This window comes from Microtus oregoni, unplaced genomic scaffold (assembly GCF_018167655.1).
Source record: "Microtus oregoni isolate MIOR12 unplaced genomic scaffold, Mior012 000038F_ref0000394, whole genome shotgun sequence".
NCBI classification, from domain to species: domain Eukaryota; kingdom Metazoa; phylum Chordata; class Mammalia; order Rodentia; family Cricetidae; genus Microtus; species Microtus oregoni.
The window spans coordinates 1,685,856-1,710,753 of NW_024543097.1; the positions used below are offsets into that span (position 1 = coordinate 1,685,856).

Here is a 24,898-nt window from a genome sequence, read left to right on the forward strand (position 1 = left end):
TTTTCAGTCTCTCACTATCCAGCTATTATGAGATTTGGTATGTGATTTAAGCTGTAGTAAGTGTTTCTTCTATGAACTTGGATGCCCTGTGTTTGATATATAAATGTTGAGAACTGCAATGTCCTCTTGGTGGGTTCTTTCCTTTGAGTATGTAGTCTCCTTCTCTATCTTTTCTGATTAATTTTGGTTTGAAGTCTATTTCGTCAGGTACTAAAGTGGCTACACCAGCTTGCTTCTTAAGTCTGTTTGCCAAGAGTGCCTTTTTCCATCCATTAGAGAGAGAGAGAGAGAGAGAGAGAGAGAGAGAGAGACTGACTGAGACTTTTTTAAAGGGAGAGAGACCACGCCCCAATGGGCTGATATCTCAGCGGCTATTGGACTGTGGTTGCTCTGTGTTGCCTAGTAGGAAATTCTTCTGGGATTCTGATGGATGTGGCCACTGGGGTTTCTGGGTAAAATGTATGTGTAGGTATTGGGATCTGACACTTAGGATGGGACTGGGGCAAGGTACACAGGAAGGAGGAAAGCAGGGTGTTCCACCAGGATCTGCTTAGTCCTCAGGGATGGGGCAAGGAGTGAGGAGAGGCCCTAAGAGATAGTCTACTACAGAGCTGTGGATGATTGGGGGATGAGGAGATGGGTGGGGGGGCATGGAGGCCTCAGCAGGTGATCTGCTACAGAGCTATAGATGAGACTAGGAGATTAAATTGGGAGAGGAGATATGGGTAAAGATCCACAGTTAGCCTACCTGTTTTTCTGGTCAGGATGCTCTATGGATTCCCAGGGAATTCCCAGGAGTTGGTGTCTAGGATGCAGCAATGAGGTGGGGGGAGGGAAGTAAATGGGGGCGGGGGAGATCTGTGGGATCCAGTGAAGATGGGACCAGGGGTGCAGGGAGCCTCAGCTGGTATTCTATACAGAGCTGGGGATGAGACTGGGGGATTGGATTTGAAGGAGATGGGGAGATCTGATCTGCAGTTAGCCTACATGCTTTCCACCAGCCTTCTTTTTTTTTTGATGTGTAGCTCAGTGATTCACTCCACGGGTCCTTCTGTCTTCTATCCCACCCCATTGTTGGCTCTTTACCAGGGTGCTAGGGATATGAATCCAGTCCCAGTGCTAGTATATCTGGCCCTTTGCCTACTGAGTGAGCTATTTCCCTAAATAGCTCCCCAAAACATTTTTTAATTAGTTGAAAAAATGTTTTTACATTTCATGTGTGTGCAAGTACATGTGTAAAGAAAAAGAATAGGTTCTTACCTTCCATCATGTGGAGTCCAGCAATAAAGGCCATTGTATACGTGTAAAGAAAAAGAATAGGTTCTCACCTTCCACCATGTGGAGTCCAGCAATAAAGGCCATTGTATACATGTAAAGAAAAAGAATAGGTTCTCACCTTCTACCATGTGTAAAGAAAAAGAATAGGTTCTCACCTTCTACCATGTGTAAAGAAAAAGAATAGGTTCTCACCTCTACCATGTGTAAAGAAAAAGAATAGGTTCTCACCTTCTACCATGTGTAAAGAAAAAGAATAGGTTCTCACTTTCTACCATGTGTAAAGAAAAAGAATAGGTTTTCACCTTCTACCACGTGGAATCCAGCAATAAAGGCTACTATATACGTGTAAAGAAAAAGAATAGGTTCTCACCTTCTACCATGTGTAAAGAAAAAGAATAGGTTCTCACTTTCTACCATGTGTAAAGAAAAAGAATAGGTTCTCACCTTCTACCACGTGGAATCCAGCAATAAAGGCCACTATATACGTGTAAAGAAAAAGAATAGGTTCTCACCTTCTACCACGTGGAATCCAGCAATAAAGGCCACTATATACGTGCCATCTCACCAACTGATAACCTCAACATCATTTATTGAATATTTATTGTATGTGCAATACTATTTGTTCATTTCAGCTGTTTCTCTGGAAAACATTATATTCTAAAACTAGTGAACATAAATTTTTGTGTGTCTTCATTTTTAGGGAAGCAGCAAGAGAATGTCGTAGGAAGAAGAAGGAGTATGTGAAATGTTTAGAGAACAGAGTGGCAGTGCTTGAGAACCAAAACAAGACATTGATTGAGGAGCTAAAAGCACTTAAGGACCTCTACTGCCACAAATCAGATTAATTTGGGATTTAAATTTTCACCTGGTATGGTGGAAAATGGACTGGATTGGCCACAACCAGAAAGACAAAATAAACATTTATTTTCTAAACATTTCTTTTTTTTCTATGCGCAAAACTGCCTGAAAGCAACTACAGAATTTCATCCATTTCTGCTTTTGCATTAAACTGTGAATGTTCCAGCACCTGCTTCCACTTCTCCCTCAAGACTGTGCGGCACCAGGAATCATGAAGACTTCTGCTCCCCATCTCCCGCCTCCTCAAGAAGTAATAATTTGTTTATTTGTAAATTGTTGGGGAAAACGAGGAAAATGAAATCTTGGCTCTTTGGTTTTTAGTGGGTTTTGTTTTGTTTTGTTTATTTTTAATGATTTCAAGGTTTGTGATGAGGTCCATGATTATCTTAGGGTAGAACTACCCAGCCTCTTGAACTGAAGTAATGTGTGGAGCACATGAGGAAAGTAAGTGAGGGACAATGAGGTGTTGATTGCCAAATTGAGGTTTTTTACAGTTTCATTGTGAATTATGTAAAACTTTTCAGAGACAGGCCCTCTAAAAACGAATTTTAGTTTGGTGTTGAGGAGTAGACTGTGTTCTTTTCTTCCATACTAAAAGTTGTCCTTGGTTCTGAGAAGCATTTTGTATTCGCCACAGCTGTCCTGTAGGGCAGTTGTTACTTCTGAATCCAGTTCTATGTGTTCCATAATTTGAATACATTCAAAGAAGTAACCAACTGAAAACAAGGACGGTATTTGAATTTTGAGTTAAGTTAAAATCCAAGTACAAAGCTTATTTTGGTTAGTACTAAATCTTAATGAACAGATGCTGGACAGGAAGCCAACTCCTTAGTTATATAAGAAGGTTTTAATAAATAAAAGCTTTTGTCCTTGCTTTCAAAACCCTTCTATTGTCCATTTACCTAAAGAGCTATTTCTAATTCACTGTTGCAGTTACTGTGCCACCAACAGGAAAACTTTCAAGCTGCCCAAGCAAAGTGATGACTTTAGAGAAGCAGCCCAATCACAGCCCTTTCTGTGCTCGAATAGATCAGGAATCTATTTAGAGGTGGCTCTAAAATGTAGTATAAACGCACACAGAAAAGCAGTTTTCTTCAGACATTGGATTGTCTGCTGTGGCACAGCATTTGGCAAAAATCTTTTTCTCCCATAAAAAGTGGTACTGCCTTAGTTATCCAGTAGCTATTCTGTTGTCTCTAAAGAAGCTCCCTACTTAAATCCTGACTCAATGGTCTGCATTTATGTGTAATGTTGCTTCTAATAAGACTTAGTAATAACTCATTTTAGTCACAAAGTCTGATACGATCTAAAAGTTACTCTTTAAAGGACAAACATGAGGGAGGTGGAGGCTGGTATGCTAGATTATTTCATGTGTGAGGAAGAACTTGGACTCAGAAGGTTGTTTTATATTTTCTCATGGGATATTAAGAAAACTGGTTTTAATGTCAGTATATACATTTGAGCATGAAATATTTGGCCCATTTTTTAAAATAAGACTTTAGGTTACTATCTGTAAATGTCGTATGTTGTTTATAACAAACCATTGTCTCTTTTAAAGGATGAACAGTTTGTGAAGGAGCATCATTCTAAGGCTTGAGTGATGTAATCCTTGTGTTTGGACAGTTCACCAGAGTCTCAAGAAGGCTTTCAAACGGCTGTAAAGTTTGATGTTTGTCCTGCTGAGCTTACTGGGAAGGAGATAGCATGCAAACGGTGTGGGTACCAGCACGTAGATGTATCATTTGCTAAACTTGGTTAAACAGATATGAAACAAAATAACAAATCTGTTGACAAGCCGGAACTACTTCACATTAAGTCATAATGTCAGATTGAACATTTTAAATGTCACAAGTGAAAAACTTGCCTAGTGTGTAGAAGTTGTATTCTTTTCTAGGTGTCTGTCTTCAAACGTTGAGGCTTTCTACAGTGGTCTCCTTAGTGCTTTATAAGCCAAGGCAGTCTCAGGCACACTTACTAGCTGGATGAATTGGAAGAGGCTTGGGCCCTTGTGCCTGGAACACGACTATACTGGTTTGAAGCTGGTTACTTAATAAGGTGAGAAATATGTGATGTTGCTAAATCTGACTTGAAGATTTCAGTTTATGCAGAAAGAATCATGCATCTTTAATGCAAGCTGTTTTTTTAAATATGAGAATTAGAAAAAACTTTGTTTTTGAGCTATTTGGAGAATCTTTATTAAGAAAATAACATAATTTTTTAAAAACGCTTATATCCAAGATTGTATGTGGCCACATTACCAGTGATGTTTTTCTCTTGATATTGGCCAAAAGGGAATGAAAATGCTGTCATAGGAATCTGTACATATGCTACTGATTTGCCTAGAAAATAGCAAGTTTGGTATTGCTCACTTTGCATATTTAGGGCCATATGGCACTTTTATCTATAGGACAGATTAACTCTAATAAAAATGAAATGGGGAGGGGTTTATTTTTGATATATTACTCTTCTGAGTTTTCAAGCTTTGATAGTGTTTAACGGAAAAGTGGTTTAGAAAGGGCTAGATCCAATATGTTCATATTAAAAAAATTGATATGAGATAAAATTTAAGTTCTTTCTTTAACAAAAGCAAGTACCGTATTAGTAACCATCATATTGTTATAGGTGCTGTGCTTGTTTAGATGTTAAAGAATGGGTGGGAGAGTGGCATTGTGTAATATATATGTACATATATACATACATACATACATACATACAGTATATCATCAGAACGCTCGGAGAGCTCTTATGTCAGGAATGCTGAGTTTTGTAGCATATTGAGGTCAGATAATATTCCACACTTCTGTGCATTCTCCTGCATCTCTTCTGCTGGTTTCAGTGACTGTATTACTCCAGCACTCATAACTGGTTTTTATCCTTTATTTTTCTTCCAGTTTTTTATTAGTTTTCTTTGGCTTGATGCTTTTGGGTATGTTACCAGTCACTTGAAAACTCCTGACCCCCAAAGCTTTCTTGTGTTTGTTCTTTCCTGCTTTCTTTCTGGCAGCTATAAAATTGGTAAGAACATTGTGAACATAGCTTTTAAAAGATTTTTTTCTCTTTTTCTTTTTTTCTTTCTTTTTTTTTTTTTTTTTTTAAGAATCATATTGGGCAAAGACTTCTGGTGTTTCCTTTGAACAGGGAATTTGTCAGGAATGTGTTTTGATGGCAGGTCAGCAAGCAGTGCTAGTGTCCAAAGCACAAAGCCAGTCAGGCAGGCTGTCTGTCACAAGTCATCTGGCTGAAGTCTGTCTGTCTCTCAGGACTCCTCCCTGCTGGTTTCCACCATTTAGGGTGACGTGGAATCAAACAAGGACCGGGGCTTAGAAACCAATGGAGTTATCCAACCTGGGTGACTTCAGTCTAGACTGTCTTCTCGCCTTCTCTGCCAACTCCAGTCAAGCTAGTAACACGAGTTTGTTTCTCTACCAATAGCTGTGTCGTTTCCAGCTCCTTTCAGAGGCTTTATTTTGCCTTTGTAACACTGAAAAGCTATTGGCATATCATTCCCCGGGGCCCAATACAAAGGTTGTATATTTCCTTGGGACTGTACTTACATTAGTTCTTTGAAAATGGTCGCTGTCACTTGCACTTTTTTTTTTTGACCCAGTTTGGGTATCAGCAACTTGGGAAATTCCCTCATTGGTCAGCTGTCCACTGACGCTTCTGTCTTCCTCCTCTCTTCAGACATGACTCCGTAATGGAAGCTCTTTGTTGGCTACAATATCGTAGCTAGTCTAAAGCATGTTATAAAACTAAATATCTGGGAATTAGCTGTGGCTAGGCCAGTAAGTTAAAATGTGAGCTGAGACTTTTTCATCATGAGTAAATATTGAAGGAAGAATAAATACTTTAAATTTCATTCTCACCCCAACATTCTATGTAGAGTATACCAGAAATTTTTCCAGAATATTACGAACTTTGTTAAAGCAGTTAACTTATTGTCATCATGGGAAACCCTGTAATAATCATTGTTACTAAATTATTTTCATATTAAATTTGGCTTTAACTTCAAAGAAATGCTGCCTAAACCTGACTGGCTTCAGATGGGGCCTGCACAGGTGAAGTGCTGTAGAATAAGCGTGTCCACAGTTGTATAAAGCACAACTAGAGTCTCTGGGGGGTGCCTTGTGTGTGGCTTGATTACTTTCAATGTTAATAATGTTGACTCTTCAGTTAACAGTCACTGTTATGTACCAGGAACTGGTTTCCTTGACTTTCTTTATCAGTGGCCGAGAGAGGCATGTAATCCTTGAGGGGTCGAGCATATCATGAAGTTGAGTCAGTGTGGAAGAATTTCAAACAAATAAAACAGGGTGCTGAAGTTCCGGCTGACTCACCCTCACGTGGTGTGCTCCTGGTGAGTGAATGTAGCCTGCAGCCTTTGTGTGTCCTGAGGGGCAGACATACTTTCATAAGGACCAGAAACATTTGAATGGAGGAATTATATTTCAGGTGTTTTAGCTTGAAATTTATTTTTTAAAAAAAGAAAAATTAAAAAAATAAATAAGAGAGCAAAGTTTGGGAAGCAAGTTGGCAGTATAAGAACAGGCAGAACAAATGCTGGCCAGTTCTCGCTCTGGTACTTGTGGGGGCAGGTCCAGAGGAAGATGAACAATCTATAGGAAGTATGTGAGAAGGGCCCAACAGTAGCAACTCGTACTTCCCAGGCATGAGTCACTACTTGCCCATAGAAGTACAGTGTTTCTAAGCTTCCGTCTGAGGAGCATCAGAGATGAGAGGAAATCTGAGATGTTGAAAAAGAGAACAGTAGGGAAGAAGAGTCTGCAGATCATGATCTATGTTGGCCACATGAAATGATTTATTATATTTGGGAGGTTTTATTTTCTTATGTTTTTTAAAATTAAATTGGTAAATGCTTTATAGACGTATTTTTACCCAGGTGCCACTTCAATATGTATGTAATAAAGTTATTTATATTAAAAGTGGGAAATTTGTCAACATTTTTTCTGTGCGTGTAGATTTATTAGGATGGCGAAGTGTGTTAGTTAGCAGTTTTCTGTGTAAAGCTGTCTTTAGCTGATCTGTGCACATAGGTTATAATGCCCCCAAGGGATTACAAGGAAGGATCATTCCCAGCCTGGACATGTCACTTGAAATTCTTGAAAAGATAAATAAATAACCAGGGAAGTCCTAGGAGGATGTCTGGCTTTTTGGTTTTTCCTTGAGTACTGGAGTAGAGAATACCTCCCCTAGAACTGTCAGCACAAAACAGGGTATCAGCCTTTAACTCTGATGTTTCTATTGGAGTTGAGTACTAATAACTATGAGGAGGAAAATACATTTCTAATAAAAATTCCTTATAATCTAGAAACATATCTGTTTAAATTTTTTTACCTAAATCTTTTTGTGCTTTATGTGTAAAGAATAAAAATACCAAGATACCATGCATTTTATTAACACTATGTACATACTGGCTGCTTTGTGTTCAGAATGGTAGCGGTTGCTTTGTATATTGAAGTGATCCTTGTGAATTTGTGAAATATTGTCATAAAGTGCTTTTCTTACTGTAATCTTTGTGGTATCAACTGTCAAAATGCCCTTTTTACACAGACATCTATGTGCAGAACACATAAACATGCTTTTAAAACTCTGGAAAGTCTCTTTTTTGGGCCGGGATCTCTCTCTCTTTCTTCCCCAGCTAGTGCGTGTGTTTACCTGTTTTCTTTGACTTGAGTTTATTAATTTTATGAAATGAGCAAAGATCTCATTGAATATATCACAGGCTTGCAATGCTTAGCAACAGAGCACTGTAATTCACACAACACACCTAGAGTCGATTCTGCTGAAGTCCTCACTTGGCCTGTTGATTTGCGGGTGTTGCTGTCCTGTTGAGTAACTCATAGAGGCATGTCCAGCAGCTCAGTCAGGAAACGTGTGCATTAACGAACAATAGCAAACTTCGCAGACCACCTTTATTCTGAGTACGTAAACTGCAACAGAGGGTGGGTACAGGCTCAGGAACATGGGAGGCAGAACCAAAGGCTAGGTTGGGCTATCTCCAGTGAGGTCCTGGGGGAAGAAGGGTATGAACAAGGGAGTTCTGGGGTGGGTATGGCTACCATTGCCAAAGAACTAAGAATAAAAGATCCCTGTAATATTCTACGGTAAATTCTGAAACTTGTAAAAAGTTAACATTTTAGTCCTAAATTGTGTAATGTTTCCTGTTCATTAAATGCGGTCTTGAAGCTTGAGTCACTTGGAGTTCTGTTTCTCCCTTCTACAGAACCACACTTACTAAATTGCTAAGATTTCAAGAGTGAAATGATGGAACCTAGTGTGGGGGTGCACACCTTTAGTCCCAGCATTTGGAAGGCAGAAGCAAACCTGATCTACATAGTGAGCCCCTTTCTTAAAACACAAGGGTGAGAGAAAGAACGCTATATCAATGTATCAGTGTTAGGAAGACAAGTGTATACCAGAGTTGTGCCAAGCATTTCAGCCCTGTGATTACATTACTTGGAATGTTTGTCTCCATGTTGACTGTACCTGACATTCATTTGCGGGCACACTTCTAGAAACTGACGTGACAGTCCTTTTTCTCAAATTCTAAAACAGCCCTCCAAGAATATAATTGTAATAACTTTGTATAGTGGGCAGCCCTTTCCTCTGCAATGAATTCTAGACTCATTGCAAAGCACAGATCCCAAACAGAACTTTTCATTTCTTCTCCAAATCTGTCACTTCAGACATTTTTCATGTCATAAATGCTGCCACTGACCATTAAATTGATTGTCAAGCCGGGCGATGGTGGCGCACGCCTTTAATCCCAGCACTTGGGAGGCAGAGGCAGGCGGATCTCTGTGAGTTCGAGACCAGCCTGGTCTACAGAGCGAGTTCCAGGACAGGCTCCAAAGCCACAGAGAAACCCTGTCTCGGAAAAAAAAAAAAAAAAATTGTCAAGCCCTGGAAAGTACTGTCTTCATACGGGCCATCTTGCCCATTAGATACTGCGTTTTCTCCACGGTTTAAGCTGCCATCAGATGAGGACTAACATCAAGCAGGAGGCAGACTCGTTTCCAGGGATGAATATTTTTACTTTTAATTGAGATACAAGTAGCAAAATTCTGTAGAGTGAATCACTTAGCTGTAGCAGCGTGCTTGGCGCTCACGCTTGTGCAGCTGCCATTTCTGTGCAGCTCACAAACATTCCCGTCGTCTGGATAGAATCCTACTCCCACTAAATGGTTACCTTCTCTTTTTCTTCCTGCCTCTGGCAACCCACAGTCTGCTTCCTGTGAATTACCAGTTCAGAGTGTTTCAGATATTCACATGCTGTGAATATCTGAAACACCGTGCCTAGCTTTTTCCATTAAGCGTGTTTCTGTGCCCCTGGAATTGAACCCATACCCTTTCCATACTAGTCAGTGCTCTGCCACATTCTTTATCTCCGAATACGTGGGAACTGAGCCCTGGGTTCTTGCAATGCTAGACAAGGAATTGCCACTGAGCTGCGTCCCTTAACATCTTTCATACCCGACTCCATCATCTTTGTTGGTTTTGGAAGAAAAACTGGACTAGCAGAGCCACTTTCACACAAGGTAATGGCGTTGGTGGATTTTCTGGTCTGTTTTCCCTTCTACCCTCATAATTGGCATCCCATGTCAATAGTATTTCTCTGCTGTGAATTATCAGGATTTTTAAACTTAACCTTTTCCTGGTTATACTAAGAAGCGTTTATGATTTTACAGCATTAAAGACCTTTGAGCTAACAAGCCGCCTACTGTTGGAGCACAACTGAAGACTGCCTAGATTGCTCGGCTTGTGCAAGGGCGAGAACATGCCTCTAGTCTGCTAATGCAGCCTCACTACAGTGACTCCCCTTGCTCTTTAAAGAACGAGGGTGTGTTTGCTATGGGGTGGCTATGGGCAGCAGAAAAGTTACAACACAGAAACGCACGCCTTCTACCAACTCAAGTCAGGTGCTGAATCCAGCACAAGTTACCAGCACTGCAAACTTCGCTTCTGTTGTTTTTTGTGGGTTGTTTTTTTTTTTTAAGTACTCTTAAGGTTTTGCTCTGTTAAAGAACTAATAGGAAATGCTTCCAGTAAAGTATAGCAATTATGTGGGTTTATATAACAAAGTGTGTAAGAGCCTGAGACAGGAGGTTCAATTTAAGATCATCCTGGACCAGGTCTCAAGGGGCAAAGAAAAGTATAGCAGTTAAATGGCATTGGTTACTGGTAGATCTTATATACATTCATGTAGTTTCATTATTAAGAGAATGTTTTACTATTTTAATAGCCCGAGAATCTGTTTCTTGGAGATATACCTTGGGGACGGAGAGGGGGAAAAAGCAGAAATGAAGTGATTCATTTAGGTAAATCATCCACAGTGTTCTCTTTGTTTACGGATCAGTGTTATCGAGCTGCCTTTATGACCACCTAAAATTTAGTGGTATGCTGTATTTCCAGAATAAATTGTATTTGCTGAGAATATCACAGGCAAGCTGGGAGTGATGGCACACATCTGTAATCGTATTGCTGGGGAGGTGGAAGGAAAAGCTGTCCCTGGTCAGCCTGGACAACATGGCTAGGCTGTCTAAATGTAGTGACAGTCATGATTCTATCCCCCAAAGAATCTAGTGTTCAGGGCTGGAGGGGTGGCTCGGGTAAGGAGCACTTGCTGCTCTTTCAGAGGACCAAGTTCAACTCCCAGTACCCAGGCAGCTCACAATAACCTGAATTCTAGCTCCAGGGAATCCAACAACTCCAGCCTCTGTACACATTAGCATGCATCTACCTGTACACAGGCACATATAATTAAAACACCAGTTATTAAAATCTAGTATTCTGTCCATTTACTTGGACAAATTACAATTCTGCTATCTATGTAAGAGAATAAATTTTCTGACAATTGCATCTCCCTACAGGTATTTTCTTCAGCCCAAGGTTTTGCCCCTTATAGCCAATGGCCAGACCACACAGATGTAAAGGCACTCACACGCATGTATGTGCCTGTGTGTGCCTATGTGTGCGTGCGTGCGCGCGTGCGTGTGTGTGTGTGTCTTGCCCCCACGGAATCTGACTTGGAAAATATTCCAAACCTAAACCAATAAAAGAGCTTGACTTTCACCTATTATAACCAATCTCTTTCTCGACTCACACTATTTGTAGAACAAAGGGAGTGGAGGCATGGCAGTACTGTTGGGGATATCATCTTCAGCTGTGTGCCTTTTGTTTACGCTGCATTTGTTTAACTCTGTGAAGCTGTGTTACTGTGCCTGTCTAAAACACCTGATGGTCTAATGAAGAGATGAACAGCCAATAGCGAGACAGGAGCAAGGATAGGTGGGGCTGGCAGGCAGAGAGTATAAACAGAAGGAGAACTAGAAAGAGAGACCAGCCACCCAATCAGTCATGGAGTAAGTCTGAAAGTAAGATATACAAAAGCCCAGAAAGAAAAGGTGGTTGGGTTAATTTAAGGAAAGATGGCTAGAAATAAGGCAGCTAAGGTCAAGCGTTCATAACTAAGAATAAGCCTCCATGAATGATTCATTTGGAAGCTGGGTGGGGGTGGGCGCCCCCAAACCAAAAGAATACAGCATCACACAACACAGTACTTTCAACCTTTTCTGACCCGTAGATTTTCTGAAAACACCATGAAGGCTGCTAAACGCTTGGCGGACTTGGCAGAGCAGCAGGTGTCTCAGCTGCCCAGCCCGTCCCACCTGGCTTCATTATCTTTCCCCAGAGTCTGCGATCTTAAAGGACTGAACATCACTATTAGCAGCACTGGGTTTTCATTGCAACGGTGGTGACGCTGTCAGGTTGTCATTGTTTCGGAGAGCGTCGATGTCATGGTGCAGTGGTATGTCAGTCAGTCAGCTATGGATGTTCCCAGAAACAGACATCATCAAATGCCCATAGCTTTTAGCTCACCTCTATTAAAATAAAACTTTTAACTATACCTAAAATTAACTAAAACCAAAGGGGCTGGGTATAGCTGTGAGGGATTTTTCTCAGTTAAATCATTTGATGTGAGAAGACTCATCCTAAATCCAAATGTTCTGAGGTGGGAAGATCCACCTAATCTGCGCCAGTTTCTGGTGACCGCCTATGGAAGAAGGCGGCCCTCTCCGTCTCTCTGCCTGCTTGGCGTCAATCTCACCGAAAAGTTCACTCCCTCACTGCCATTAGAGCCTCCTGCTTTGGGATTCTGGCATGTACTGAAGACCAGATGAGACATCCAGTCTTGTGCACTGAACAGCTAGTGGATTCTTGGACTTTCCATTAGTAGATAGCTATTGTGGGACTAGGTGGACCACACAGCCTGTAAGCCACTCTGATACCCTCTCTTCTCTCCCCCCACTCCTTCCATACCTTCCCCTTCCCTGTTCTGTTCTTCTAGAGAGGACCCTGACCAATACGACTACCATTTTTAAAGGATATAGAAGACAATGTAAGATATTCTCATATCCAAAATATTTATTAAAGGAAAATGAGGCCTTGAATAGTGTATACAACAAGTTCAACACATTTCTATTACCAAATGCCATTGTCTAAACTGCTTAAATTTTTAGATAAATGTAAAAGGAAAGCTGGTTTTGATAACTTTATTCACAGAGGCTACCCAGATGGCTCAGGATGTAGTAACTTGGGTTAGAGTCTGCCCAGTGTGCATGACCTGGGCTTGCTCCCTGGCACCACACAGCATCCGTGGCCTCTAATGGACTTTACCCTGGTCACTTGTTATATGCTTCTTACTGGGTAAAGGGAAAGAAAGTCAAAGAGGCCTCCAGCAGCTTGCAGCCCACAGGGAGCCCGAGATCCAGGCGTGATTACAGGCACAATATAGGTTTGTACCTTGGGAGCTAACGTTCGTAAAATCAGAGTTAACTTTTCAGAACTGACACATAAAAGATGAGGGAAATACCTAAGAAACAGAGACAACCACAGCAAGAAACAGCAAAGCTGAAACAAAGCATTGTGGAGGAAAATTTAAGGCCACAGTTTTATGTAATTTTAAATGTAATTTTTATTCCTTTGCTTACATTCTTATCCTTGAAATCTGCTGACAGAACTCATCCTCATCTCAAGGTGCCTAAGAACTAAATAGTAATCCGGGTGCCGTGGCACACCTGTATCCCAGCACTCAGAGACAGAGGCTGGAGAATCACTGTTTGAGGTAGGCCTGGTCTACAGTTCTAGACCAAGCCAGGGCTAGAGTAAGGCCTTTTCTCACAAGAAGAGGAGACTTCAACAGCACAAACATTAAAGCAATATATGCAGTAAACTTGGTTTACACTCAGCAGACGAGAAAACCGAGACAAACATACAGCCCAGAATGTACTGCTGAATCTCACCAATTTAAAGACACCTTTGCTCCATTCTTTTCAGAGCGTTAGTGGGAAATGCTTACCAAGTGCGCACACTGGCTAAGGAAAGAACGCCAGGCAAATCTCACACGTGCATTCGCTGCTCAGCAGTGAGCAGTCGTGACACACTGTTATGGCAATGTGACAAGGTGAGTTTGTCTGCAAACAACACATGCGCTGTGTTCTTTGAGCAGCTCTGGTTGGATGGACGGGAGTTGTAGTTCTAAGACCTTACCTGACACATTCAATTCTTAGGGAATAGTGCCCACTACAAGTCCTCCCTCTGGCTTCTCTTCTGTGCTCTGTAAATATGGACGTCCTTCTCGGGATCGTAGTGAACCTTCCGCACAGCAAACTGCCTCTCCAGCATCGTTAGGAAGTTATTATCCCGTTCATAGCGAATTCGGCAAGCTAAAAGAATCACAGAGTGGTTGCTACAGAGGTACTCCAGGGTCTGAAGAAGATCTGTGAAGGTATCTTCTAAGTATATGACATCAGCTCCAAGTATGAGATCAAATTCTCCAGGCGAAAAACTTCCCAAATTTTGTCCCCAAGTCAGCTCCTTAACAACAACTTTGGGCTGGATATGGGGAGGTAAGTTGGCTTCAACATTTGACTTGAGAAATTCTAATGCTACTTGTCGATCTGTGATAGTCACATGCGCACCTACAATGTGGACAACAGAAAATAAGGTGAATGTCATACATCCGTAGTGGGCAGAGAGGGTCTGCTTCACTTAATCCATGCATTATCTAAAAGTCGCAGATACAAAGAATACCACGACCTTCCACAGGCAGATAACCAGACCAAAACAGAACTCCTTCTACTGTGTAAAAAAGTGAACCCTCAGCTTGCTTCTGTGGCACACCTACTGACCGCCAAAGTGGTTCTAGCGGACCATAGAGCCACAGAGTGACATGCGGAGCTCTGGAATTCTCCACGAGAGCTGGTCCAACCACCACGAGTATCCACCACTGAACTTGATTCAACAGGCCATAACCTCAACGTAAAATAAAATCCAAGAATGAAAAATTGATAAGCAGAGTATGACTATCAAGATCAGAAGATACAAACCAAAAGTCTGCTTTGGAGGAACCAACATTAAAACAGAATCACAAGAGAATGTGCAGGCTACATTCATTTACACTCTTCGGAAGCAGTTGGGCTGTCTGTGTGATACATATATAACTACTGGAAACAGCCATGTTACAGCCATGGCGGGTTAGTCTACAGCCATGGCGGGTTAGTCTACAACCATGGCGGGTTAGTCTACAGCCATGGCGGGTTAGTCTACAGCCATGGCGGGTTAGTCTACAGCCATGGCGGGTTAGTCTACAGCCATGGCGGGTTAGTCTACAGCCATGGCGGGTTAGTCTACAGCCATGGCGGGTTAGTCTACAGCCATGGCGGGTTAGTCTACAGCCATGGCGGGTTAGTCTACAGCCATGGCGGGTTAGTCTACAGCCATGGCGGGTTAGTCTACAGCCATGGCGGGTTAGTCTACAGCCATGGCGGGTTAGTCTACAGCCATGGCGGGTTAGTCTACAACCATGGCGGGTTAGTCTACAGCCATGGCGGGTTAGTCTACAACCATGGCGGGTTAGTCTCATTACAGCTCATCTAAAAAGGTGTAATCATGTCGAGTTTTGACATCAGAAAGTTTGAAATTTAAAATTGTTTAATTCCTTCATAATAGTATCTTTCCCTTGTATATTTTTTCTAATCGCCCAAAGGATCCAGCACCTTTCTGGTGGCACTTCCACCAGGTGTTTCTTATCTTACACACTAACGCAGCATGTAATTAAATCTGAGGTTTACAGTTCTAGATGGTGACACCAATAAGAATGCTCAAGCTGTGACCATGCAAGCCGGGACCCACTACTCCAATGACTCACTGGCAGTGTGCTGCCCAGGAAGCAGAATTCAGTGACTGTTCTCTGAGAATGAAAACTGCAGGCAGCCTTCCCGGTTTGAATCAGTACTTTTTTGTGTGTGTTTCTGGGCAGGATACAGAGCACCACTACTGGCAATCCCCGAGTGATGGTAATCATTGAAGCTTCACCTGGGTATGCACTCTGAGCCCTTCTCTACTGCCTATCCTGGAGACAGAGCTCTCCCCACTAGGTACTACTAACTTACTAGCTTCCAGAACTGCCATAGGCTCTTAACAGTACCCTTTACACCTCCAGTTCTACAGGTATCTAAGCGCCCACTGGCAGCCAGGGAGTCAGCACCCTGCTCACTCCAGCCATACTCAGCTGAGCCTGCACAGGCCTGGTAGGAAAACCTGCATTTACCAGGTTGGTTCCAGCCTAGTGAGTAAGATACGGTAAGGAAGGGCATGACATTGGACCAAACACGAAGGTATCAAATGACTTCCCGTAGGATGAATACTACAAGTAGAAAAGCAAGTTACTATTGTTCATAAATGATGAGGGAAACGGAAGTGGACCTAGTAAAAACAGCGGGCTGTCACTCAGGAACGGAAAAACAATAGGTAAGCCATTGCCATCACTTTTAGTTTCTGTTTTGTTCTTTTTGTTTTGTGAGCTGGTTTTGGTTTTTTTGAGGAAGAGTTTCTCTGTGTAGCCCTGACTGCCCTGGAACTCACTCTGTAGACCAGGCTGGCCTTGAACTCAGAGATCTGCCTGCCTTTGCCTCGAGTCCTGGGATGAAAGATGTGCACCACTACTGCTGAGCTTAGTTTTCATGTTATAAGCACTGCTCTACTGATTAAACATTCAAACATAACCATGTGCTAGAAACATAAAGCTGAGCAAGAAAATCCTTACCTGGAGAAAGCCAAGAGTAGCCATGATGCAGTGGGAGGCAGAGCAGCAGGGATGTGCTCCGCGCCAGGAACCACACGTCAGAAAGAAATTCAAGAGAGGGAAAGGCCAAAGGAAGAGAAACCTGAACTTACACGGAAGATAAAGCCATGGGCTGGGGAAGGAGAAAGGCCATTCAAGGCAATAGGCACCAGGCATAAGCAGTGTGGGTCCCGGGAACTTGTCAAAACATGAAAGAAGCTGATGAGCTACTGTACAGGAGATAGCCAAGCCTGCCCACAGGTCTGGGATGTGGTCTGCAGCAGCAGAGGCACAGGATGTTTAAACACAGGCCACATCAGCAATTCATTGACATTCCAGACAAGGGTCTGGCAGCTACTCCCGGAAGTGAAATCAGAGAGACCAAGTGAGAGGAGGCTATGGTCATGAAGGGCAGATGGTGGGAGCTTAGGTCAGCCTTAGAGAAATACAGAGTCAGGGCTGCTGAATTTGAAACCACAACCCATGAACTATGGTCCCATTCACCAGACCACACAGAGAACAGTGAGTCCACCAGGCCCACTTGTCATCCAGGCTGTTAGAATGAGACTGACTGTTCAGCCTGTCCCTCAACACTGGGTGACCCCCTGGATACTGATGCTAACTCAGAAGAAATGCTGGCAGGAGCTAGCCAGGGTGTGATGGGAGTTTTCAGGACCACGGGTCCAAGGCTCAGCAGAGTCGTGGGGACGGCAACAAGTCAACAGATGGTACCTTCCTGAGCTCTGTGTTTCAGGACAGGAGTCTTCAGGCCTGACTGGGCATCAGATTACACAGAAGATTTTTTAAGTGAAAATTCTCTAACATATCCCAACATACAGAATCTTTTTTTCAAAATGGGATCACCACACCCCAACCCCATGTATAAAGAGTTCCCAAGTAGCATAAAGACTAGGGATTTTCTAACTAAAACTCCAGTTTGAAAGTCAGAGCTAGATTCAAAGTCTCACCACAATCCATAGCTTTACAGCCTTGGGCAAGTTATTTACCCTCTATTAACACCTCAAGTGTCAACACTGGAGGAAAACCCGTGACTGAGTCTACTTCCGATACAGGTCTGCTCTGAGAAAGGCACAGCCCAACCACACACAGGAACTGCTCCTCTTACTGACATTCTGCATAACATCATCTACTTTTTATGCAATCTGTCTTTACCTAGTCCTTCCCTCTGGACTTAAAAAACTGTACGTGGCTTCCTAAGATGTGGATCTGCCTGCCTGGTCACTGGGTGCTACTCACACTGACCCAGGAGACACTTGGTAGGGAGTCCATGGACTTAGGGATAAATGACTGAGTACCAAAACATGAACTTGAAAAAGAGAACAACCAATCCCTTTCCAAATGTTTCAATCACTACATGTTTTAATTCTGTTTCTATTTTCAAAACTTTTCTCATACTCTCAGTTTTTAACCTCAAAATTTCTCTAATCTAATACTTTATAGTGAATATGAAAATCATGCAACAACACAAATGCTTATGACAGGGATTAGAAACACACACACGTACAGACACGTACAGACGCACAGACAGAAGATCATGACAACTGTGATTATGTAAAATACAGATGGAGAAAAAAGAATGAAAGGAAATACATAAAAATGCAAATAGGAATTCTGCTGCAATGATAAATATTTTGTAATAGAGTCTTATTAATTTTCATGATTTCCAAAAGTCATCAATCTAGCTAGTTAATGCTTATTTGATTTTTAAATTCTAAGCTATGTGTACATATGTGTGTGCATTTGTGAGTGCAAATGCCCAGAGTCCAGAAGGAAGGCTGGATCCCAAGTTCCAGTCAATTGTGAAACACCTGATGTAGGTCCTGTACAAGAGCAGTAGGTCATACAACATGCTCATCACTGCCCAGCCATCTCTCTGGCCCCAAGTTCCTTCATGACTTATTCCCAAACTATCCAAGTATCCAGTGTCTGAGTAGCTGGTACTGTTCAAGGGTCAAGAACACAGAACAAGTCATGGTTTCATTTCTCAAGAGCCTCAATCTGAGACACAGACACATGATGTGATTGTTATCCTTCATTCTCAAACAGTGTTTGAAGAACCTTATCCTGACTTCTTCAACCCTATATTTCTAGACTTCTCATTAGAAAAAACAGCACTGGGGCTGGAGAGATGGCTCAGCAGTTAAGAGCACTGGCTGCTCTTCCAGAGGTCCTGAGTTCAATTCACAGCAACCACATGGTGGCTCACAGCCATCTGTAATGAGATCTGGTGCCCTCTTGTGGCGTGTGGGCATACATGGAAGCAGAATGTTGTATACACAATAAATAAATCTTTAAAAAAAAAAGAAAGAAAAGAAAAAACAGCACTAAGAATAGTAACATGTGTGCATGAGTATATGAGTATATGCACACAGGGGAATGCGCATACACCCACACACATACCCCACATATACCCCACAGCACAGCTTTTGTCAGCTAATGAGCTAATTAGCTAGCTATGCGTGATGGTAACTATGTATGCTGGTAACTAGCTATGCGTGACGGTAACTATGATGCTGGTAACTAGCTATGCGTGATGGAAACTATGTATGCTGGTAACTAGCTATGCATGATGGAAACTATGTATGCTGGTAACTAGCTATGCGTGATGGAAACTATGTATGCTGGTAACTAGCTATGCGTGATGGAAACTATGTATGCTGGTAACTAGCTATGTGTGATGGTAACTATGTATGCCGGTAACTAGCTATGTGTGATGGTAACTATGATGCTGGTAACTAGCTACGTGTGATGGTAACTATGTATGCTGGTAACTAGCCATGTGTGATGGTAACTATGTATGCCGGTAACTAGCCCACCTTCAGCCTCACTGTGGAGCAAATACAGAAAAGTCATTGTTAGAGGTTAAACACTATGCCCAAGATCAAACAACAGAAACAAATGTGGCAAAATTAATTCTAAGTACAACTATATGCGTATGTACTAACTTGTCTCTACAAAACTTGGCCTGTGTTTACAGTAGAAAACGGGGGTTGGGGAAGCTAGTGGGAAAAGCCTACAAAGAACCTTAATCTGAGCTTCTGTGTCTTGACATCCGTTTGTGAGTCTCAGATTTCTGCGGATAAGGACCCTGGAAGTGGTTTACTATCTCAAAACATCGGTATCATTTGAAAAAAAAAAAGTTAAAAGTAATATATGACATAAGGCAATGCTATATCCTCTAAGGATAATAAAAGATGTGGGGCCAAGCAGAGTCTTTCCAATAACTGATGGTGTTGCTGAATAAAGTTTCCCTTGAATCAGGGACATGGAGCTAGAGACTAGCTGACTGGAACTGGTCAAAGAAAAACCAGAAATTTGGATAGAGAAGATGCACAGGAGTGGAGAGAGGTATCTCCTGCAGTGTTTCTGGCCAAAAACCAAAGTCACCTGGTTGCTTCTAAGCTACTCTGATCTAGCAGGTTTTCACCCCCACATCTGACTTCTGAATTTTTGTTGATAAATAGAATGATAAAGACTTAATTTATACCTACAGGATCATGGGATCAGAAGCCCACAGGGGAAGCTGGCTGACTGCTGGGTTGGGGGCTGCAAACAATAATTAAATATCATAGATTCATATGCAGTCAGTAAGCCAACAGAAAAACACCATTATGGTTTTTGCTAATAGACAGACCAAACAATCAATTAATATATACCTTAAAAACTTTTTTTAAACCTTGATTTTTATTGACATGTATGGGTGTTCTGCCTACATGTATGTCTGTATACTACATATCTGTATACCACATGTCTGTATACCACATGTCTATATACCACTTGCATACAGTTTCTACAGAAACAGAAGAGGGTGCTGGGTCCCTTGGCACTGAAGTTATAGGCTTTTGTGAGTAGTCATGTGGGGGCTGGGAATCAAACCCGGGTCCTCTGAAAGAGCAACAAGGGTTCTTCACTCCTGAGCAATTCCTAGCCTCTAAGTGTACTTTTATCCACTAGCCCTGCCATTGCTCTCCATCAAGATCAAAGAAAACAACACAGACTACAGAACCAAAACAGAAAAAGGAATACTGAAAAATAATGAGTCGTCGGAGAAAAAGGTGGGACAAGAGTGGCTTAGGTTGAGCCTAAAATAACCGTAGCGTATGAATAATTCAATGTTCTGCAATTCCAGACATCCCCCGTCAGTTTCCTCTGAGAACCAGTAGTGTTGGGAGTATTAGCCTGGGAGCTTCTTACAAATGCAAGCTCTTAAGTTCCCCTCTGGAGCCATGAATCAGGACCACACTGTAAGAGGAGCTACAGGTGACAATACTGAGGTGGTCAGTGTGACAGATAACATATGACACGGTAACTTGAACACCGAATCAGAAGTTGTAGAAAGAAGTCAACAGTAAGAGAAAACATAACAATGAGACTTAAACGTGTTCTAGGGGAAAAACAACACTCTAATCAGCCCAGTACCGTGGTGCAACACGCCTGTAATCCCAGCTGCTCAGCAGGCTTACAGTTCAACGCCAGCCTGGCCAACATTATAAGACGCCATCTCTGACAAGAACAAAAAGCAAAGACCTAAAGCCCATATCAGATGAAGGCTGGTAGATTGATAGGTAGGTATCAACTAATTACAGACCATTGATATAATCACAGACCATTCATATCATTTCTTAAGGTGTCAGAGTACAATTGAGTGTCCATCAACCCTAGAAGGGAAAAACCAGCCATTTTCTCAACAATGAGGGATTAAGTCTGGTAGTCTATGGATTTAGCACTTTAAGACAAAGAAATTGTACATAATTCTACCTTGGCATCACAAGATCAAAGAGAGCAAGGTGATCTCTCAGTAGAAGAATGAGCAAGAGGATGAGAGAAAGAGGAAACTGCTGTCAGCCCCAGAGCTGAGACCAGCAGCAGGCCGCCCACAACGCATGGGAAAAAGAGGTTAGCTCAGTGAGGCGGAATGCCAACCATGTGCTTTCCTGGAAGGAAACAAGTGTACTTCCCAGTGCGTTCCTCTCACTAAGGAGGGGCCCAGGCCACTGTACTCACCTAGCAGGGCAGCCACTATGCCCACCAGCCCTGTGCCAGCACCAAGCTCCACAGCAGAGCAGCCCCCGAGCTCCACGGCCCCCATCTCCAGGTACGTGGAAAGAACAATGGCCTGAGTGGGGAACACAGGGTGATTATGGTCAGCAAGTGTCTGCAAGATGCCAAATGCTGGCCGGAAGAAACAAGAACCTAACACACACACACAGGAACTCACCTGCTGCTGTAAGATAACCTATTAGAGCAAACACAGGTGCAGTGTGGCCAAAGCCATGCCAGCCAGGGGGCAGCTATATCTAAAAAGCGTATTGTTTTACTGTGTCACAGCCCACAGTTACATACTAGGAGTAGAAAGCAAATGTCTTCATGGCAGCCTTTTCTTTAACAGCTGAAGACAGAGCTATCAGAAGCAGAAAAGCAAGAATCTTTTCAAACTATAAAAACCTTAAGACATGATGTTAATTTTGGGCTATGTCTCCACACGTTCTTTGTGTGGTATTTCAGAAACTAACTTAATGAGCGACCAGGGCAAACAGGCTCCTGTTTTCCTTCCAGTCTCCTGATACTCTGGGAGCAATCACTGGTCAGCCATCCCACTTCCCTCAGCTTTCAAAATGTAATGTATGAAAGGGGCCGCGGAGATGATGAAAAACTTGTAAACTGGGTAGTAACGGTGCACTGCCATGAACATACTGAACAACCCAGGGCTTTTACATCTCAATAAAACAATCAACTTTCTTCTTAAAATGATAGTCTAGTCTTAGCTCGTGGACGTTTCCACAGGCCCTCCAGAACCGACTTACCGCATCCCAAACAACTGCTGCGACTCCCAGTTGCCTCCAGTCCTGACGGATCTGGATGGTGTGGTTCGCAAAAGAGAAGGTGGCAAGAGGCTTGTGGAACTTCTGGAGCCCTATCTCCGCGCTCTCCTCATAGGGTACCAGGGCCATTTCTCCTGGGTCCAACTCTTTGCTGGGACCTGTCTTGCAAGAAGAATCCTGAGTGACTTAGTAACTTCAGAAAGCTTGTTGAAGCTATTCTACAAGATCAAAGTAAGAAACAGGCTGAGGTGTATGCAATTTCTTCAACAACTTTTCCTCTGAGTCTTAGAAGAAGTGAAATTTGGCTCCGAGTTCGTGACAACTGATACCTCTGGGGGAAACACCTAGACCTCGCCTACGCGCCCCTGCCACTCCTACGTGGGCTTGGAACTGCTTAAAGGTGAACGAAGTGACAGTGACAGCCCTGGGCACCTGCCCTGTCCTGTCCCAACACGACAGAACAACAGCTCCCGGCTCCCATATTTTTTCTTTTCTTTCTTTTTTTTTGGTCTTCCCGCCTACATCCCCAAATTCAGCTGGGACAATGGAGCCAAATATGTAGGCTGAATCTTAACGGTTCGCCCTGACTTTTGGTCCTCGCTGGCTATGGCAGAATAGAGCAGTCATTCTGCAGGCTGGGGTAGACACAGGCATAGAAAAGCAGCACGGCTCGGGGACCCCAGTCCCGCCTGCCACCCCGGGGCCACAGATGCGCCACGCTCACGCCCGAGTCCCGGGACCCGCCGCGAGTGGGAGCGGGACTCCGCAGGGCGCTCCACCCGGCCCTTCGGGACCTTCGGGACCTCGGAGGGAGGAGGAAGGAGACTTAGCTCACCAGCCACCCGGCGGCCTCTCAGTGCAGAAACTCACCCGGCCTCCGGGCCGCGCAAGCGCACCAGGTTTCCCCCAGCAGCGCAAAGCTCCGCCTAAAGAGGGCAGATAAGCGAGAGGAAGTTACTTCCGGGAAGGGAGGCTCGGGTTTCCGGTCCGTTACTTTAATAGTGCTGCACTTGGTGGACACGGGTTCTGTCGTTCCTAGCTACGTAGGGCCGCTTGGTCTGGGGCGCGGGGAAGAGAAGGAGATTGCGCAGGGGCGTCGGGTGCCCTGCCCGTTGGAAAAACGCCACTGCCTTGCCCCGGCTGCCCTTGTGCCGGTCTTATTTCTAAAAGTGGGCAGTTAGTGGGTAAAGTAGAGCACGAAGCGAAGTCTTTGTTAGCATCGCACAGCGCGGTGGAGCCAGACCACGTGCAGCTGATTGGGGCGCTCGAGTCGCCCCCGACACCCAGATCCCGCCGGTCAGCCTGGGCTGCAAACCCGGCCCCCGACCCCACCACCCAAGGGTCCCCGCGTGCCTGGCCCCGCCGAGTCGCCGCTGCCTAGCCTCGGCCAGCCGCCAGGCGGCGTGCCCGACCTCCGCATTTCCAGCGTAAGCCAGTAAGATCCCTTCCCTGGAGTTACTGAACTTTCGGTTTGGGTCATTCCTTCCTCTCCATTTCTCTTAGTAAGTCCTTTCTTCTTACTTGCTCTGTGGATCTTTGCTGTCTCAGACCCTCAGCATCCCTTTTTCTTTTCCTTATTTTTAAATCTCAGGGTTTTTTTTTCCCCACTAGAACTGTTGATTACTCCGATTTAAACAGTGAATACTTTCTTTACAGTGTGCCCCCATCAGTATGCACAGTTATTAAAAGAAATCCCTTCCTTGAGATTTTTTCCCATTTCTTCCCTTTGGGAACCGAGCACTAAGCACAAGAAAAAGTGTTTTGAGGCCAGAAAAACGTTCAAATTTTTAACTGGATTTAACTCCCCAGACTCCTGGAATCTGGCTAGCCATTCTGTGTACCTGTTCTCCATCTTCCCACAGAAGAATGTATACAGACACGGTGCGGGGGAGGGGGAAATAAGGGAGGGAGAGGGGAGAAGGGCTGGCAAACGATTGTATACATATGTATATGACTGTAAAACTTCCCTAAACTCTCCAGCACTCTGCTGATAAGAGCATTTGCAGCAGTACAGTTACTTAAGGTATCCCTTTTGCCCCCTCCTTAGCTCCCAGTGTTGTAATTATTACCGACTTACTCAGAAAGGGTACACATATGCTTAGGAGAAAATACAACTTACATAGTAGTGTAGACATTAAAGACAGCTCACATTTTATCAAACCAAAACAACCAGGGGCCCTCTGAATATCTGAAAAAAATAAAATTTTAATCCTTAAAAAAAAATGAGCACATGAGAAAGGGTACATACTTAATTGCTCAGCCAGCCACGGGCCTGTTTAATGCCCCTTCAAAGGGATGCTCCCCACAGCCTTGCTTCATAATCGACCACATGAGCTGCTCTGGCCATTAGAACATGGGCAAAAGTGCCTCTCACAGCTGTGTTGTTGCTCTTTCCCCATGACCCCAGGACTATATATGTGTGTGTGTGTGTGTGTATATATATATATATATATGTATATCTATATACATATGACTATATATATATATATATATAAAATATATTTAGTCTCTCTTGTCTACATAGCCTTGGCTGTCCTAGAACTCACTGTGTAGACCAGGCTGACTTTGAACTTAGAGGTTGTGTGCCACCAGGCCTAGCCAGGACTTGTATTTTACATTCAGGAGTCCTTAGCACAACCATTAGGAGCAGAACTGAATCAGGAGTGAGAACAAAACCTTTGCTGTAATTGTGACAATCTGGGGGTGCTGCAGCATTACCTAGGTGGCAGAACAGGGGTGTGAACAAGCCAGGAGACTTCAAAAGTGAGGGAAA

General features: G+C 43.2%; 2 protein-coding genes across 18 annotated transcripts in view; one reads left to right on the top strand and one right to left on the bottom strand.

Annotated features, from left to right (window-relative positions):
• The window catches only part of Creb1 (cAMP responsive element binding protein 1), a 59,816-nt gene extending 52,069 nt beyond the window's left edge, over positions 1–7,747 (top strand). For 9 of the 10 annotated variants that reach the window (XM_041631927.1, XM_041631924.1, XM_041631923.1 and 6 more), the window contains one exon: positions 1,979–7,747. In XM_041631927.1, coding sequence (XP_041487861.1) covers positions 1,979–2,123 — 145 coding nt within the window. In that variant the 3' untranslated portion in view covers positions 2,124–7,747. The remainder of the gene's footprint in view (positions 1–1,978) is intronic. The other variant, XR_005972322.1, reaches the window with a different exon arrangement.
• Positions 7,748–7,957: 210 nt separating this feature from the next.
• Positions 7,958–23,069, bottom strand: Mettl21a (methyltransferase like 21A). 8 transcript variants are annotated; one of them, XM_041631939.1, is made up of 5 exons: positions 22,961–23,045; positions 22,108–22,343; positions 21,308–21,419; positions 13,708–14,138; positions 7,958–8,087 (listed from the first exon to the last, which is right to left on the bottom strand). In XM_041631939.1, the coding sequence occupies exons 2-4, from the start codon at positions 22,252–22,254 to the stop codon at positions 13,741–13,743; spliced, it is 657 nt and encodes a 218-aa protein (XP_041487873.1). In that variant the 5' UTR covers positions 22,255–22,343; positions 22,961–23,045; the 3' UTR covers positions 7,958–8,087; positions 13,708–13,740. The 8 variants fall into 8 exon arrangements, with proteins under 8 accessions (XP_041487873.1, XP_041487869.1, XP_041487874.1 ...); XM_041631935.1 differs by lacking the exon at positions 7,958–8,087 and having other exon boundaries at positions 12,571–14,138; positions 22,108–22,283; positions 22,996–23,069; XM_041631940.1 differs by lacking the exon at positions 7,958–8,087 and having other exon boundaries at positions 12,571–13,883.
• Positions 23,070–24,898: the final 1,829 nt, after the last annotated feature.

What these genes read in the sequence shown, in the direction of transcription:
- Mettl21a (XM_041631939.1), bottom strand. Translation starts at nt 22,254, where the DNA reads ATGGCCCTGGTACCCTATGAGGAGAGCGCGGAGATAGGGCTCCAGAAG. An exon ending in CAGCAGTTGTTTGGGATGCG is followed by an intron (nt 21,420 to 22,107) that starts GTAAGTCGGTTC and finishes TTCCCCACTCAG; the next exon opens with GCCATTGTTCTTTCCACGTA. An exon ending in CATAGTGGCTGCCCTGCTAG is followed by an intron (nt 14,139 to 21,307) that starts GTGAGTACAGTG and finishes TCCACATTGTAG; the next exon opens with GTGCGCATGTGACTATCACA.